Consider the following 13,813-nt stretch of genomic DNA (forward strand, 5'->3'; position numbering starts at 1 on the left):
ACTTATCGGGCAACATAAATGTCAAAATGGCTGTCAGAAGCCGTGAAATTAAGAAGCGTCTAACAAGAAAACTATTTAAAAAATTAGGGGTTCCCTGAAATGTAATATCACAGGTCCGCTAATATAACACATAAATTTTGTGGAGGGTTATTACTAAGACATTAAATGTTTTTTATGCCTTTGAGTCGTTATGTACCGTGGCTGATTAGTAGATCTTGTCCCGTAACAGAATAGTAGACGTGCGGCCGAACGTCTTTAAAGCCTGGCCGAATGTCACAATCTTCGGCCGGATGTTATAACATTTGTCGAACGTTTAACTGTTCATCCGAATAACTTAAACATTCGCATGGACGCAACAAACATTTAAAAAAGCTTTAATGAAAACAATAGCCAGTGTTCCAGTAAGATGAAGTACATCTGCCTGAAGACACAGGAATTGATCTTTTTTTTTAATAAAATATTATCATGACATAAAACCGAAACTAAAGTATAGAGAGATATGTAGTTAGTATAATAACCAAGCCCCATAATGTTCCATTTAGCCAAAAAAACTTTCTGGAAATCTGTCGAAGGAATGGGTCAAATCAAAACCAAAATGTGGATGCTAAAAAATTGGAGGATGCTGTTGTACTTGAATTAAGTACAAAGACAAAAAGATATTGGCTACAGACAAATGACGAAATTGATACGTTTAAAATATAGCATCAATGTTTGTAGATAACTTGTTCGGCCGAACATTTATAATTTAAGACGTTCGGACTTGCGGACATGCAGATGTGCGGCCAAACATCAAAACATTTGGCAACAAGACCCTGGGGACGAGATTGGCAGTTTTTAATTGGCATTAAAATTAAGATAAAAATTTCCAGCAGAAACCAAAAAATCATTACACGACTACAATAATATAAAAAATGATAAGAACACTAGAAATTTTAAGGGTGCTGCGACTTTTTAGAAAATTTACATCGCATTTGGACTTTTTAAAATGTGCTGCTAGCCCACTTAAAATTTTCAGTGATTTTTATAATAATGATCTGTGGGGAAGGATCCTAATATTCCTGGACGACTTTCTCTCTGTTTTTTTTTCTCTGTCCCTCTTGCTTTCTTTTTTTCACTCTTCCCTTTTTTCTTCCTTTCCTTACTTCTTTCTTTTTTTTTAGTAGGAAAAGGCTGTGTCCACTGCGGTTACGACACTGTATTAGTCTGTAGCCTGCTTCATTAATTTTTGCGCAGTGTTTAAAAAAATCTCGGGTACAGTTTAAATTTCGTTAATAGCGAGAAAGGAATTTGATATTTTGTTTTCTAATTTACAACAGTTTTTAAGGGCTTAAAATAAAGATGATGAAATTTGCATATCAACTATAAAAGGTAAATCAGAAAAGAAATTAGTGTAAAAGAGAAAAATATTAAAATTTCGCGTGAATCAATTTTTGCTGAATACACCTTCCTAAATTAATTTTTTTGATGTACCGCTGCTATTTCTCCGTTTTGTCAAACTTGATAAAATGTAAAATCTTTAGATTCATACAGAAACAAAAATCTATTAAAACAGTTTACCCGAAAAGTATGCAATTTGGGAAACGTGTATTGAAAAAAAAACAAATAATTAAAGCCTTTTCTTTTTGGAAAGAGGCTACTACCTACTAAACTTTGTTGCCACAAGATATGCTTAACACCATAAATTTTTTTATCTTAAGGTTAATTAGAAAGTTTTAGGAGACTTCCATTTTGAGGTTTAGATTTAGGTGTGGCCACCTTGAAATAATCATTCTTTAACAGAAAAGAGCTGGCAACAGGTTTAAAAGCCACCAAAGATTATGGAAAAATGCAGAACAAAAAAACTATGGTCATGATAGGTCAGACAGTTTTTAAAACATAAGAAAGTGAAAAACTAAGTTTTGAGATGCCTTTGGAATAAAAACTTGTTATTTTTAGACTTCCTGACCCAAATTTTTCATAAGGCAGATGTTTACAAAGTTTCTTGAGTGCACATGCTTCCTGAAGGAACACATACGACAAATTAACTGAGCAAGTTTTGTTGTACGCCTGCATATAAACCCCTTATTCTAGACGCAAAAATTACATTGCATTACGATGCAACTGATATGGCTATGGTAAAATGTGTCAGTTAAAGGATGAAACATTTTGCAATGTCCTTGTAGAAAAGGAAGTTAAACAATGGGATAAACAATCTGCTTAAACTTCTTGCTATCAAAATTTATGGATTTTAGGTAACAACTAAAATATTCTTAATTCTACAAGTTTGCCTTTTGAAGCATGCAATGCGTTTTTACGAAATAAATTAACACAAAATTCCTCGAACGAAAACTACTTTGTCATATCTTTCCATACACATTTATGCAAAAAAATTACAAATTTCTTCTTTATTTCTTGATGATTGCGTGCAATGGTACTTCTGCATTTTGATAACTTTATTCTTCATACATTATCACAGTACTTCGTAAAACATGAAACGACACGTGTTTTGCTAAGATAATTTACAGGCGTCAGTAGCTAGCTAAAGTTCAGAATTAATTTACATCAATGAGTTCAGTTAGATAGATCAACAGCAGTTTTCCGACTCCCCACATACATTTATTTAGATCTTGCTCGCATCTTTCTTCTCTTTCGCTTTAAACGTCTCATACGCTTTTTCTTCCACTTTTCTCTCATTGTGGCAGTACTCGAGGATATGCCATTAGAAAAGAGCATGTAAGAAAAGCCCACACTTTTTATAAAGTTCTCCACCGTAGAGTACGAGTCATCATTTTTTAATTGTACTTGGTCTAAATTGGTGAAATAGAGGGAGAGCTCATAACATTCAGTACTTTTACACAAAGTTTAATGTCATTCTAGATCCAGATCCCTCTGCTCGCCAGCCTATCGCTTTTGCATTTAACTTTAAGTTAAAAGTTTGAATCAACAAGTTTCAAGATGGAGGAAATTGGTGTTACAGTCGCTTCGGTAAAGTAGTTTATTTTTTTTAAATTTTAGCTACCTCACCGTTTTAGATAAACTGAATATATAATATACAACCAGTGGATCACTCCATTTTAGCAGTAACATACTATGGTTAACTTATAACGAGATAGGGGTAGGCAGTCTTCTTTGAGATAAGTGTAGGTCCCCTTAACTGTCTTCAAATGCGGTTGAATAAACTTTTTAAAAGGGTTTATTAAAGTGGCAGACACTGCTTTCTCTGGTAGATTGTTCCAGTCATTAATAACTCCAGGAACAAATTAAATTTTTCTTTTATCCAGCTAACTAATAAGGTTTATATATCTTTTTTTTGTCAGGTGAATGCTCACTCAGTTCAAAAAAGTCATTTGGGTTTAAATTTTCATACCCATTCATTATTTTAAACACTTCCATGAATTCAGCTCTTAATCTCATCATTTCCAGAGACATCAAATTACATTAAGTCTTTCTTCGTATGATAGCTAGATGACCAATAGATGACTTGCTAGAATCTTTGTTTACATTTTATTTCGGCAGGCAAATAGTTTTTTAACCAATCAGATCTTCTAAAAAGAATTATTAGCCAATTAAATTGCTTTATTTTACCTGCCAAAAAATAAAAACAAAAAAATTATCAAGATAGCAAGTCATCTATACCTAAATGTTTTTTTTGCAGGAATGGTCTCCATGATTGTATTCTGTATTCAACATGAGGTCTCAATAGGGATTTGTATAATATAGCTACACAAGTTGTTTTGAATTTGCATTCAAACATTTGATTGATGACACCCAAGGTTCTGTTTGGTTTTGACACAGCTTTACAGTTATAAATGCTGGATCTTTTACTGTTGACAAAATTTAATGGGATCATTCTATGCAAAACAAACGAATGTGAATAAGTTTATATTAAAAAATGATGAAAGAAAAAATATATATTTCATTTTGCCTACTTCTTAATACCACCTGGATATTTGAAAACATAATTATATAAAAGAGTGAGCTTTAACGCTGCCATTACAGTTTGTTTTGAATTTGCTAGCAAATGGTGCGATATGTGTCTGTGAAAATCCAGCATTTTCACCTGCATTCAGAATAATATTTAGTCGAATTTATGATTTAAGATTTTCCTACTATTTTATTATAATAAAAACAGAAAAATTAAAAATCCCTGTACTTTCCCTATATTAGGTCACCCTTAGCCTTTCCAACACGCAAAGTAGCTGGTCCCCACGAACTTGTGAGGTGCAAGTATTTTTGTTCTCACCCCTCTTCCTGCACAGATTGTCAAACTGACTTTGCTTCCTCCATATTGGCCTTGCATCGATAGATGCAGGGTTGCCAGCACTCCTAGAATCTCCTAGAATCCGTTTTCCCTCCTAGAATCTACTAGAAAGTGTTCAAAATTCCATATTTTCTCCTACGATCTCCTAGATTAATTTTTCAGATTACGCATTAAACATCGTTTGATATTTCAGCAAGTATGATATTTTTATGTTCTTCAATAGATTGGAAAATGTGATGTATGATTATTGAAGTGATTCTTTTTCTTTTACAGTAAATTAAAAATGCCTAAGCCTAAATATAAATCAAAATTTCAAGATGAATGGTTGGATTTCACTTTGTTTTTTAAGTTTTGTTACAGATTTCTTATCAGATTTTTAAAGCAGTTATCTTTTAAAGTTTTCATATACAGTTTGTTAACACAATTTAACTCATTGGTTGGTTATGGCAGAGTCGTGGTTGTTGAAAAAAACTCGTCACAGTTCATGGTTTTAAATTTTATATTGCCTTTTTACTTGTCTCTTTCCTGATAGGCGTTTTAAGGAACATAATTTATTCTGAGAGCGATGTAACACAAAAAGTCTGAATTATTCGCTAAAGAACTAGAAAGGCAACCTAAGAGTAATTATTTTCAAAAAAAGAGAAGCTATTTATGCATTAAAGTTATTGTGTTATTTATTATAGATATTTATGTTTTAAGTTGTGTTATTTATTCCAGATATTTTATTACTTATAAAAAGTTCCTTACTTTTGTTTCAGAAGTAGTCTCTCATTCCTTTGGACTCAATTTTTTGCGATATTCTCCAAGAATTCCTGTGTGTTTTTAGTTATTTTTCACGATTTTCTCCTAGAATTTAGGTGAAAATTTACCTAGAATCTCCTAGAATTTCATAGTAGATTTTTTGGTGGTTGACTTTCCAAATTCATGAAATGTGTCATAACAAGATTTTGAGAAATATGCCTGGGAATGTTGCTTTCCGCCAATCTAGAAATCTCAAATTCGTAATTTTTTCCCTCTGTGCGAACCAAGATCGCGCCTCACAAAATCTCTACTCTAAGGGGGTGTTTACATGAAAAATCTCATCCCATGATGAAACTCGTCCCGGGATACGGCCATCCCTGTCTCTAGCCAAAGTCTCTATATTGTTTACATTTTTAGACAGAATGAAATCTCATCCAGGGGGAGTTCATCCAGGTCAAATTGACCGAGTTGAAACTATGCTCAAATCTCCATGTAAACAGAAAAAATATTTCATCCTTGGATGAAACTACGTTTATTGCTGAATTTTATGTGCAATGGTTTTAAATAATTTTATTCCTGGATGAAAATATTTAAAACTTGCCCCGTAATGAAATAGAGATATAAACAAAAAAAGTTTCATCCTGGGACGAAACCCATTCCAGGATGAAATTTCATCCTGCCTACATGTAAACCTAGTCTAAGAATTACACCCGCAAAGCATATCAGTAGGGTTGGCATTTCTGCAGATGTGGTGAAATAAATATTCTCAGATCCAGGTCAACATGCTTGAAATTGTCTTATCATTTCTAACAGGAAATTATTTGTATATAAGGAAATTATTTCCCAATTTAGAAATTAGAAGATTTCTCAATCAGGAAATTTTTTCATTTTTCAAAAAGTTATTCTCAATGAACCCCCAACATGAATATGTTTTATATATTTGAAAAATTTCAGTATGTCTTAACGTTTGCAGAAGAACCACTCATCAAAATTAAAAAAGTCCCAGTGATAGACGTTTTTGTTAAAACATTTGGCTCTTCCCTCTCTTTAGGGCTGAGCGGTGTTAACAATTACATGTGATCACGCTAATCTCTTACAGCATTGATCATGAGTGGGGAGGAGAAGTACTTTCTGTATGTGTATATAGCTAACTATGTTCTTTTGCTGATTTTCCTAAATTTGTCCTTGGTTTTTGGTCTAAAATTGCCAAAGCCAACATATTTTGTGGACAATTGTTGCTATGTGATGGCACATTCCTAATCATAGAAGTATTATCTCACTCACTTTGTAGTATCTATATCTAGCTAGAAAATCTTTCTGTAGCCTTCATCGTATAGATCTTGAAACTCTGATCAAGAAAATGTATAGGATTATGTATCTTTGACCATCGGTTACAAAGCTATTGTGGTTCAAAGGTTTTATCATCAACCCGTCCATTCCGAAATGGATTAGGGGATCCAGGCTTAGAAAACTTGCCCCATTTAGTCCCAGATTGTCCCTTGTTACCTATGCGGTAAAAAATGATTGACCTCACCACCTCCTTTATGCTAGCTAATTTTTATATTTTTATGCTAGTTAAGTAGCTAATTTTATGCTACCTAGCTAGCTAAATAGCTAGCTAATTTTATGTTTAATATTTATGCTATCTAAGTTCTATTATTATTTCAGCTTAGTCAGTAGTTTTGTGCAAGCTTTAGGTGTGAGTGAGACTGAAAAGGGGTTCATTGCATGTAAAAAACAGTAATACACCAGCTGCATACCCTCTCTTTGGTTTTCTTCAAAAAATGTCTCTGTTTTTTTTCTTTAGGATATTTCTGCTAGGCCATCTTTAAAAAACAACAAAAGCACTTCATCTGCATGTCTAAAACATCTCGCTTAATCAAAAATTTAAAATTACCAAATTAAACTACCAGGCAGCCCTGTTTAAAAAATGATAAAAATTGAAAATTTTGATGTATATATAGTGGGTAAATCCTATACACCCTCCACCTTACTTATATTTGATTATTTAAATGAGGTAATGGGCCTCGCTCTGTAAAAAGAGCTAGCTAGTGTTATTTTCGGACATGTTTTAAATTCAAGTTTCCTCATTAATTTTTAAATTGATTAGTTGCATCAAATAAAATAATATGAACATCAGAAAGAACTTAGAAGGTAGTCATTATAAATTGACTGAATTGCTGTATGATGATGACAAAGTGTTAGTAAAAGAAATAGATATATGAAGGCATCACTGTTGAACTATTTCATCAACCATGTATCAAGGACTTCTTTTCTTAACCTGTGGGCTAGAGTTTATCCCTTCTTGACACAGGATGGGAATGAAAAGATACAACAAACCCCAAAAATTATTGCAAATAAGAAATTTCCAAGTTCATGACCACAAGCTGTTTTTATGTACATAACAGGCACTTTGAACTTGTCAAAATTGACTTATTAATGTTTACAGTGGACTCCGAATTTAGGATATTAGGCTATTTGGTTGGATCCAAAAACTTAAACTGTACTATTTTTAGTGACCATTTAAACATTTCAAGTTATGAGGCAGTTTGTTTTATCATTCAGACATTGTGGAAAGTTCATTTTAGAGAATTTTTTACATTGGTTACTTGGTGTGCAACAAAAGTAAAATTTTACAGTACACTGGCTGCATTTTTTGCCTTTTTGATATCAGAGGGCGAAAATAGAGATATAGAGACTTAGTTAGTTGATTTATGTGATAGCTATTGAATGATGGTTGTTTTATTCGAAATCTCAGTACAGGTGTTTTTACTTTTTTACCCACTTCAATACTCAATACTCTTTCTACAAGAATCTTTTCTCAGGGTGATTGAGTGATATGAAGTGTACAGGCTTTACCCAATTACATGTTGTCCTATACTGATGAAAATATGAAAAAAATTCTTAATTAGAGTAGTTAAAATTTACATTGTGATAACAAACTTTCAGCAAGATTTAGAATTAATTTACCAATGGGCAAAAATGAACAACACACAGTTTAATAGTGATAAATTTGAAATGGTCACATTTGAACTAATAAATCTATGAAGGAATGAAACAATAAAAGGAATTACATTAACTCTTCTGGAAACATTATAACAAAAGAAAAACATATAAAAGAGCTTGGAGTATTATTAAACTTTGATGGTTTTTTTCTTCAAACATATCAACTCTGTGGTGAAGAAAGCTAAAGATGTAGCAGTCTTGATTATTACAACTTTAAAATGTAGATCAAGAATTGCCATACTAACAACATAGAAGACCATGCATCTACTCTTAAATCTTTATTTTATTGCTATTTTTATGCAAAATGTCAAACTTAATGCAAACTCGTTGCAAGCCTTTACCCTGCTATCTCTTTTAGCTGGCTACACACTAATAATCCACTGATGTGCCTTCTAACTTCTTTTGAGTGTTGAAGTCATTCACTGTGGAACTAAATGCTTTCAATGTTGCTTCTTTTCTGCCTGTGATTGTTTAGTTTCCAGTGTATGTAAAAAAAATTATTCTCCTTATAAATGTTGGTCTTTTCAATGCTATAAAAATCTATTGTTTGTTCTTTTTCAAATTTCAAATTTTTCACATTTTCGACTCTAAACGAGGTTGGACGCAGGCATGCTTAAAATGTAATGTATAAAAAATTCCCTGTTTTGATTGTTCTCTCACATGCTGTCATGTCATGAAGATGCGATCTTAATGTCATAAATATGATTCTAAAACCAAAATACTGTATCCGCATCAAAACAATTACGTTGTATAATGTCTATTATAATATCTTTTTCAGGATGTTGCAGTTCTCACTCCTCCATCTACAGCAACAAGTTGTGCATCTACCCTCCAAACTGTTGATCCAAACCTAGATGACTTGTATATGAAGTAAATATTTATGAAAGTTGATTTCTTAATTCTGTTTTCTTTAAAACTCTGTGGCTTCAAACATTTCAATTTTCACGTCATCACCTTTCAACATTAGAGTTTGGATTAAAAATAATTTTATGACGGTCTGACTCTGTTTGTTTTACATATTTCTCTTACTCAGATAAGTAGTTTGAAAAGAATGTTGAACGGGCAATAAAAACAACATTAAAAAGAAATTCATGATTTTGAATTTATCAGCCTGAAATGGTTGATTCAACCATAGTTTTTTGACAGCTTATATATGATAGCTATGATATGATTCTTGCTGGAAATTGACATTAAAACAGAATAGGCAATTTTGGTTTTGTTTTCCAGCAATACTTCTTAATGATGTGCTCAACCTTTATTTTTGTCATTCGATATTCCCACGCATTGATAACATAAAAGTGTTCATTTTTACCCTAGATATAAAAAGCTGCAAAAGCAATTGGAATTTCTGGAGGTGCAAGAAGAATACATAAAAGATGAACAAAAAAATTTAAAAAAGGAATATTTACATGCTCAAGAAGAGGTGAAACGAATCCAATCTGTTCCATTAGTCATCGGTCAATTCCTAGAAGCTATAGATCAAAATACTGGTATTGTTGGATCAACTACTGGTATGCTTGTACCATGTTTTTTTTATAAACTTGTAAGATGTTAACTAAAGAAGTGACTTTACATTGATTGAAAGCTTTCTGATTCTCATGGCCCTGAACGATTGTTCTTTTTTTAACGCTCAATCCCTTTTGTTTTTAAAAAAATATTTGTAAAAAAAAAACGGCTGCTACGCTAATGACTGTAAAGTATTAAGAACAAAAACCGCCTTGTTTCAATAAATTTGTTTGTACTTGTGTAGACACGCTTGTAGATTATCGTCCTTCGCTATTAACCCTAGTGCAATGTTCTGGTCAGCTTTTTGTGTTGTTTTTTCGATTTTAACTCTTCAGTTAACTACTCTTTTTATTTGTTTAGGTTCTAATTATTATGTTAGAATACTAAGCACAATAGATCGTGAACTGTTGAAACCGAATGCTTCAGTCGCATTACATAAACATTCAAATGCCTTAGTTGACATTCTTCCGCCAGAAGCAGACAGTAGCATATCTATGTTACAAGCTGACGAAAAACCTGAAGTCTCATACGCAGACATAGGAGGTAAGAGGGAGTTTAGTAGAGAATTGTTCTATTTACTAGGGGATGTATTCAAAAAATATGTTCGTCTAAAGAGAAAAGGATGAAGGGGGATTAGTCAAGCAAAGAAGGGAAAAGGGGTCTATTAATTTTGCGTGCGTTTGCTTTCTATAAAAAGAACTTTTATTTTTCTACTCTCATTTTGATCTTTGATTTAAGTTTAGCGTTATGAGGGCTGACGTGTCCTTTTTGTTAATAGATTTATTAGAAATGCAGACAAATGTTCTTACAGTGTTTTATTTTTGTGTACAGAAGGGTGAAGGTTAAGGCCCAATTACAATTACGTACGGGTGGAGGGGGTATGTCAGATGGCTAATAATTGAGCGAACGTACTTTAAAATTTAATGTAAAGTAAAAGCGATATCACCTACCTTTGAAAAACAGAACTTCATGACAAATAGCCCTCCATTGTTTTAAAAAAGCCTTGCATTGTAAAGTAGTCGGTGATTATATTTACCTCTCGGGAAACAATGTTACGCGCTTCATAGAGCTGGCTTAGCATTATACGTATATGTTTTTATTTTCCCTTCTAGGTATGGATATCCAAAAGCAGGAGATGCGAGAAGCTGTCGAACTTCCTTTAACACATTTTGAATTATACAAACAAATCGGCATCGATCCACCGAGGGGTGTGCTAATGTACGGACCGCCAGGATGCGGAAAGACTATGTTAGCAAAAGCCGTCGCACATCACACGACGGCGTCTTTTATACGTGTCGTCGGATCGGAATTCGTTCAAAAGTACTTAGGCGAAGGCCCACGTATGGTGCGGGACGTGTTTAGGTTGGCTAAAGAAAATGCTCCAGCAATAATTTTCATTGACGAAATCGATGCTATAGCAACGAAACGATTCGACGCACAAACTGGCGGTATGTGATTAATACGCCCATATTTGGCAATCCTATATTAAAATACGCCCATATTTGACAATTGCATTTTACCCCTCCCAAACATTTTATAAACCAGTTATTAGACGACAGGTTAGTCCCATGTCAGAAATGCACCTGCATTCAAACAGTCGAACCTGTACATACAAGACACATACGAACTCATCGATTGCCTCAACTCAGGAAATCTATTTAAAATTACATGCATTTTGACAATTTAATGGGTGTCCACTATTTTCAGGCTTGATTGTTGACACATTCTCAGCAGTGCTAAAGCTATGACTTTTATAAGTTTATCATGTTTATCCTTAAGGCGAACAAAGAATATTCATAATGACGTATAAATTTCTATTTTCAGCTGATCGAGAAGTTCAAAGAATTTTGTTAGAATTACTCAATCAAATGGACGGTTTTGATCAGAACGTCAACGTTAAGGTATCTACCCCCTTTTTGCTTAATCGATGTCTCAGTTTGCAGGCGTGAGAAAAAATGTGGAAACGACTTCTCAATGCAAAAAGGAAGAACCACGCTACCCTACCGTTATCAGCGTTGTTTTGAAATCATTTGAAGTCAAGTGAAACTTCTGCGAATAATATTGATCGGTTGCTGTCGTTCCTTTAAAGTTTCAAAGATTTTGCATTTGTTCCAGGCAAAAAAGGAACAAATATGTTTGGTGATTTATCCCTCCTTTGAAAATTTTTTTGTTCAGCCTTCAAATTTCTTTAAATTTATTTTGTATACTATTCTTAACCCCCATCTCCTTAAATAATTTTGTTTTTAACAGGTAATCATGGCAACGAACAGACACGATACATTAGATCCTGCTCTCCTGCGACCTGGCCGGTTGGATCGAAAGATAGAGTTTCCACTACCCGATCGTCGTCAAAAACGTCTTATATTTTCGACCATCACCGGGAAAATGAACTTATCTGACGAAGTCGACTTAGAAGATTGTATCTTTTTCACTTCTTTTTTTAAAAAACATCACTTTAGTAACACCTCTATTACGAAAGCCAGTAAAGTTTATAATACTCTGGTCACTCCATACAATCTTTAGCGTTTCGTGATAAATGTTGATTTAGGCTACATGGTATTAATTCTTTCCTTAATATAAAATTTATAGATGTTGCTCGACCGGATAAAATCTCTGGCGCTGATATAAACGCAATTATTCAAGAAGTAAGATTTGTTGCTCTCCATGATAAACAACTCACCCGCGTATTTTAATGTCTTCATTTTTGGCGCAAATCTTTTAGAAATAAGCCTAAGTGTGTTTTTCTTCCAAATTAAAAGATGTATTTCATTGGCAGAAATTTTTTTTTAAAAAAAAAAAAAACGCGAAGCTCGTAATTCATGATTTTATTATATATACCAAAAATTAACTCTTTGTTTATAAATAGACAAAACTATGGTAAAAATTATGTTGTACGAAAATTAATATACTCGATAGAATACTTTAGGGAAATCTTTTTGCAGATTTTGCGTTTTTTTTTTTTTTTTTTGGTTTAAATAATAGCGAAACTTGACCCCGCAAAATATTTTTTTAAAAAGCTTTTCTTCTAAGTATAATAAAATGGGTTATTTGAAACGGGCTATATAAGTTATTTCTCGCGTAAAATTTTAAAACGATCTAGCCGCGAAAGTATTTGAATTTCCGCGCCCGAAGGCGTAGGAAATTCTTTAAAACAGTCGTTTTTTCTTTCGGAGCATTTTTTGAGAAAAAATCGACCCTGGGATTTCACGTTGGTCCGTCACAGATGTAAACTTTCTACCCAAGCTCCTTAACTACTGGGAAGTCTAGTATTGACGCTTCAGGCCAAAATTGGTATTTGTTTTCGACAAAATTTGGCACAGTTAACAAAAAAAGTATGCTGAACATAATGGTGGCATAATAATTTTGATTTTTGTCACCTAAATGTTATTTTAGGCCAAAATTGGTCCAAAAATTAGAACTACTTTATTTTCAACAAAATTTGGAACAGTTAACAAATAAAGTATGCTGAACATGATAGTGACATCAAAATTTTGATTTCTTTTTACCTAAATGTCATTTCAGGCCAAAATTTATCCAAAAATTAAAACTGCTTTATTTTTGACAAAAATTGACACAGTTAATAAAAAAAGTATGCTGAAAATGATGGTCACATCAAAATTTTGATTTTTTGTCAACTAATGCCGTTTAAGACCATAAACATTTCAATTGCAAGACTTTCAACCATGAATGATAGGCTGTATTTTTTGTTAGCAATTTCTTTTAAAATGTGAGTTTATTATGACACGTTTCGTTTTGTTTGCGTTTGTTGTAAGATATAATGTCACTGATGGGCTTTATCTTCAGAGGTTCATGCACCAAACCCCTTCGAATGTTTGGCACAATAACACAACGAATTAGCAGGTTTTCATCAAATATTTTGGTAGCGCGCGGAAATTCTTAGAGCTCCCAGGGCTTCTTGTTTCCTTTAATTTCGCGACTTTTTTTCCACAAGTATAACCCTTTTTTCTTCCAGGCTGGCATGCAAGCTGTTCGTGAAAACAGATACATAGTATTAGCTAAAGACTTTGAGAAAGGATACAAGAACAATATCAAAAAAGACGAACAAGAACATGAATTTTACAGATAGTTGTCATGGGGATATATGCGTACCATCCTCGTTCCCAGGACTCTATTAGTGTGTTCAGTTGTTGTGCTTCTTATTATCAATAGCTAGTTTGTATATTATTAAATGTGGAAATACGATGTCACAAAAAAAATTTTTTGTCATTTACTGCAACCGACAAGGGGAACAAAAAAATTGTTATTTCCGCAGAATTAGTTGCCAGGGGAAATTAAAACTCTACTCTAATTTTTCTGGGT

General features: G+C 33.1%; 1 protein-coding gene across 1 annotated transcript; it reads left to right on the forward strand.

Annotated features, from left to right (window-relative positions):
- Nucleotides 1-2,841: 2,841 nt before the first annotated feature.
- Nucleotides 2,842-13,710, forward strand: LOC130636387 (26S proteasome regulatory subunit 6B). The gene is made up of 9 exons (XM_057446090.1): nucleotides 2,842-2,964; nucleotides 8,766-8,857; nucleotides 9,305-9,498; nucleotides 9,854-10,036; nucleotides 10,606-10,941; nucleotides 11,318-11,394; nucleotides 11,744-11,912; nucleotides 12,083-12,138; nucleotides 13,467-13,710. The coding sequence occupies exons 1-9, from the start codon at nucleotides 2,935-2,937 to the stop codon at nucleotides 13,578-13,580; spliced, it is 1,251 nt and encodes a 416-aa protein (XP_057302073.1). The 5' UTR covers nucleotides 2,842-2,934; the 3' UTR covers nucleotides 13,581-13,710.
- Nucleotides 13,711-13,813: the final 103 nt, after the last annotated feature.

The sequence above is a fragment of the Hydractinia symbiolongicarpus genome, chromosome 3 (assembly GCF_029227915.1).
Source record: "Hydractinia symbiolongicarpus strain clone_291-10 chromosome 3, HSymV2.1, whole genome shotgun sequence".
Taxonomy (NCBI): Eukaryota; Metazoa; Cnidaria; class Hydrozoa; order Anthoathecata; family Hydractiniidae; genus Hydractinia; species Hydractinia symbiolongicarpus.

Excerpts from the sequence above, each read along its gene's own strand:
- LOC130636387 (XM_057446090.1), top strand. The coding sequence starts at position 2,935 with ATGGAGGAAATTGGTGTTACAGTCGCTTCG. Across the intron at positions 9,499-9,853 it reads TATTGTTGGATCAACTACTG|GTTCTAATTATTATGTTAGA; the intron begins GTATGCTTGTAC and ends TTATTTGTTTAG. Across the intron at positions 12,139-13,466 it reads TAAACGCAATTATTCAAGAA|GCTGGCATGCAAGCTGTTCG; the intron begins GTAAGATTTGTT and ends TTTTTCTTCCAG.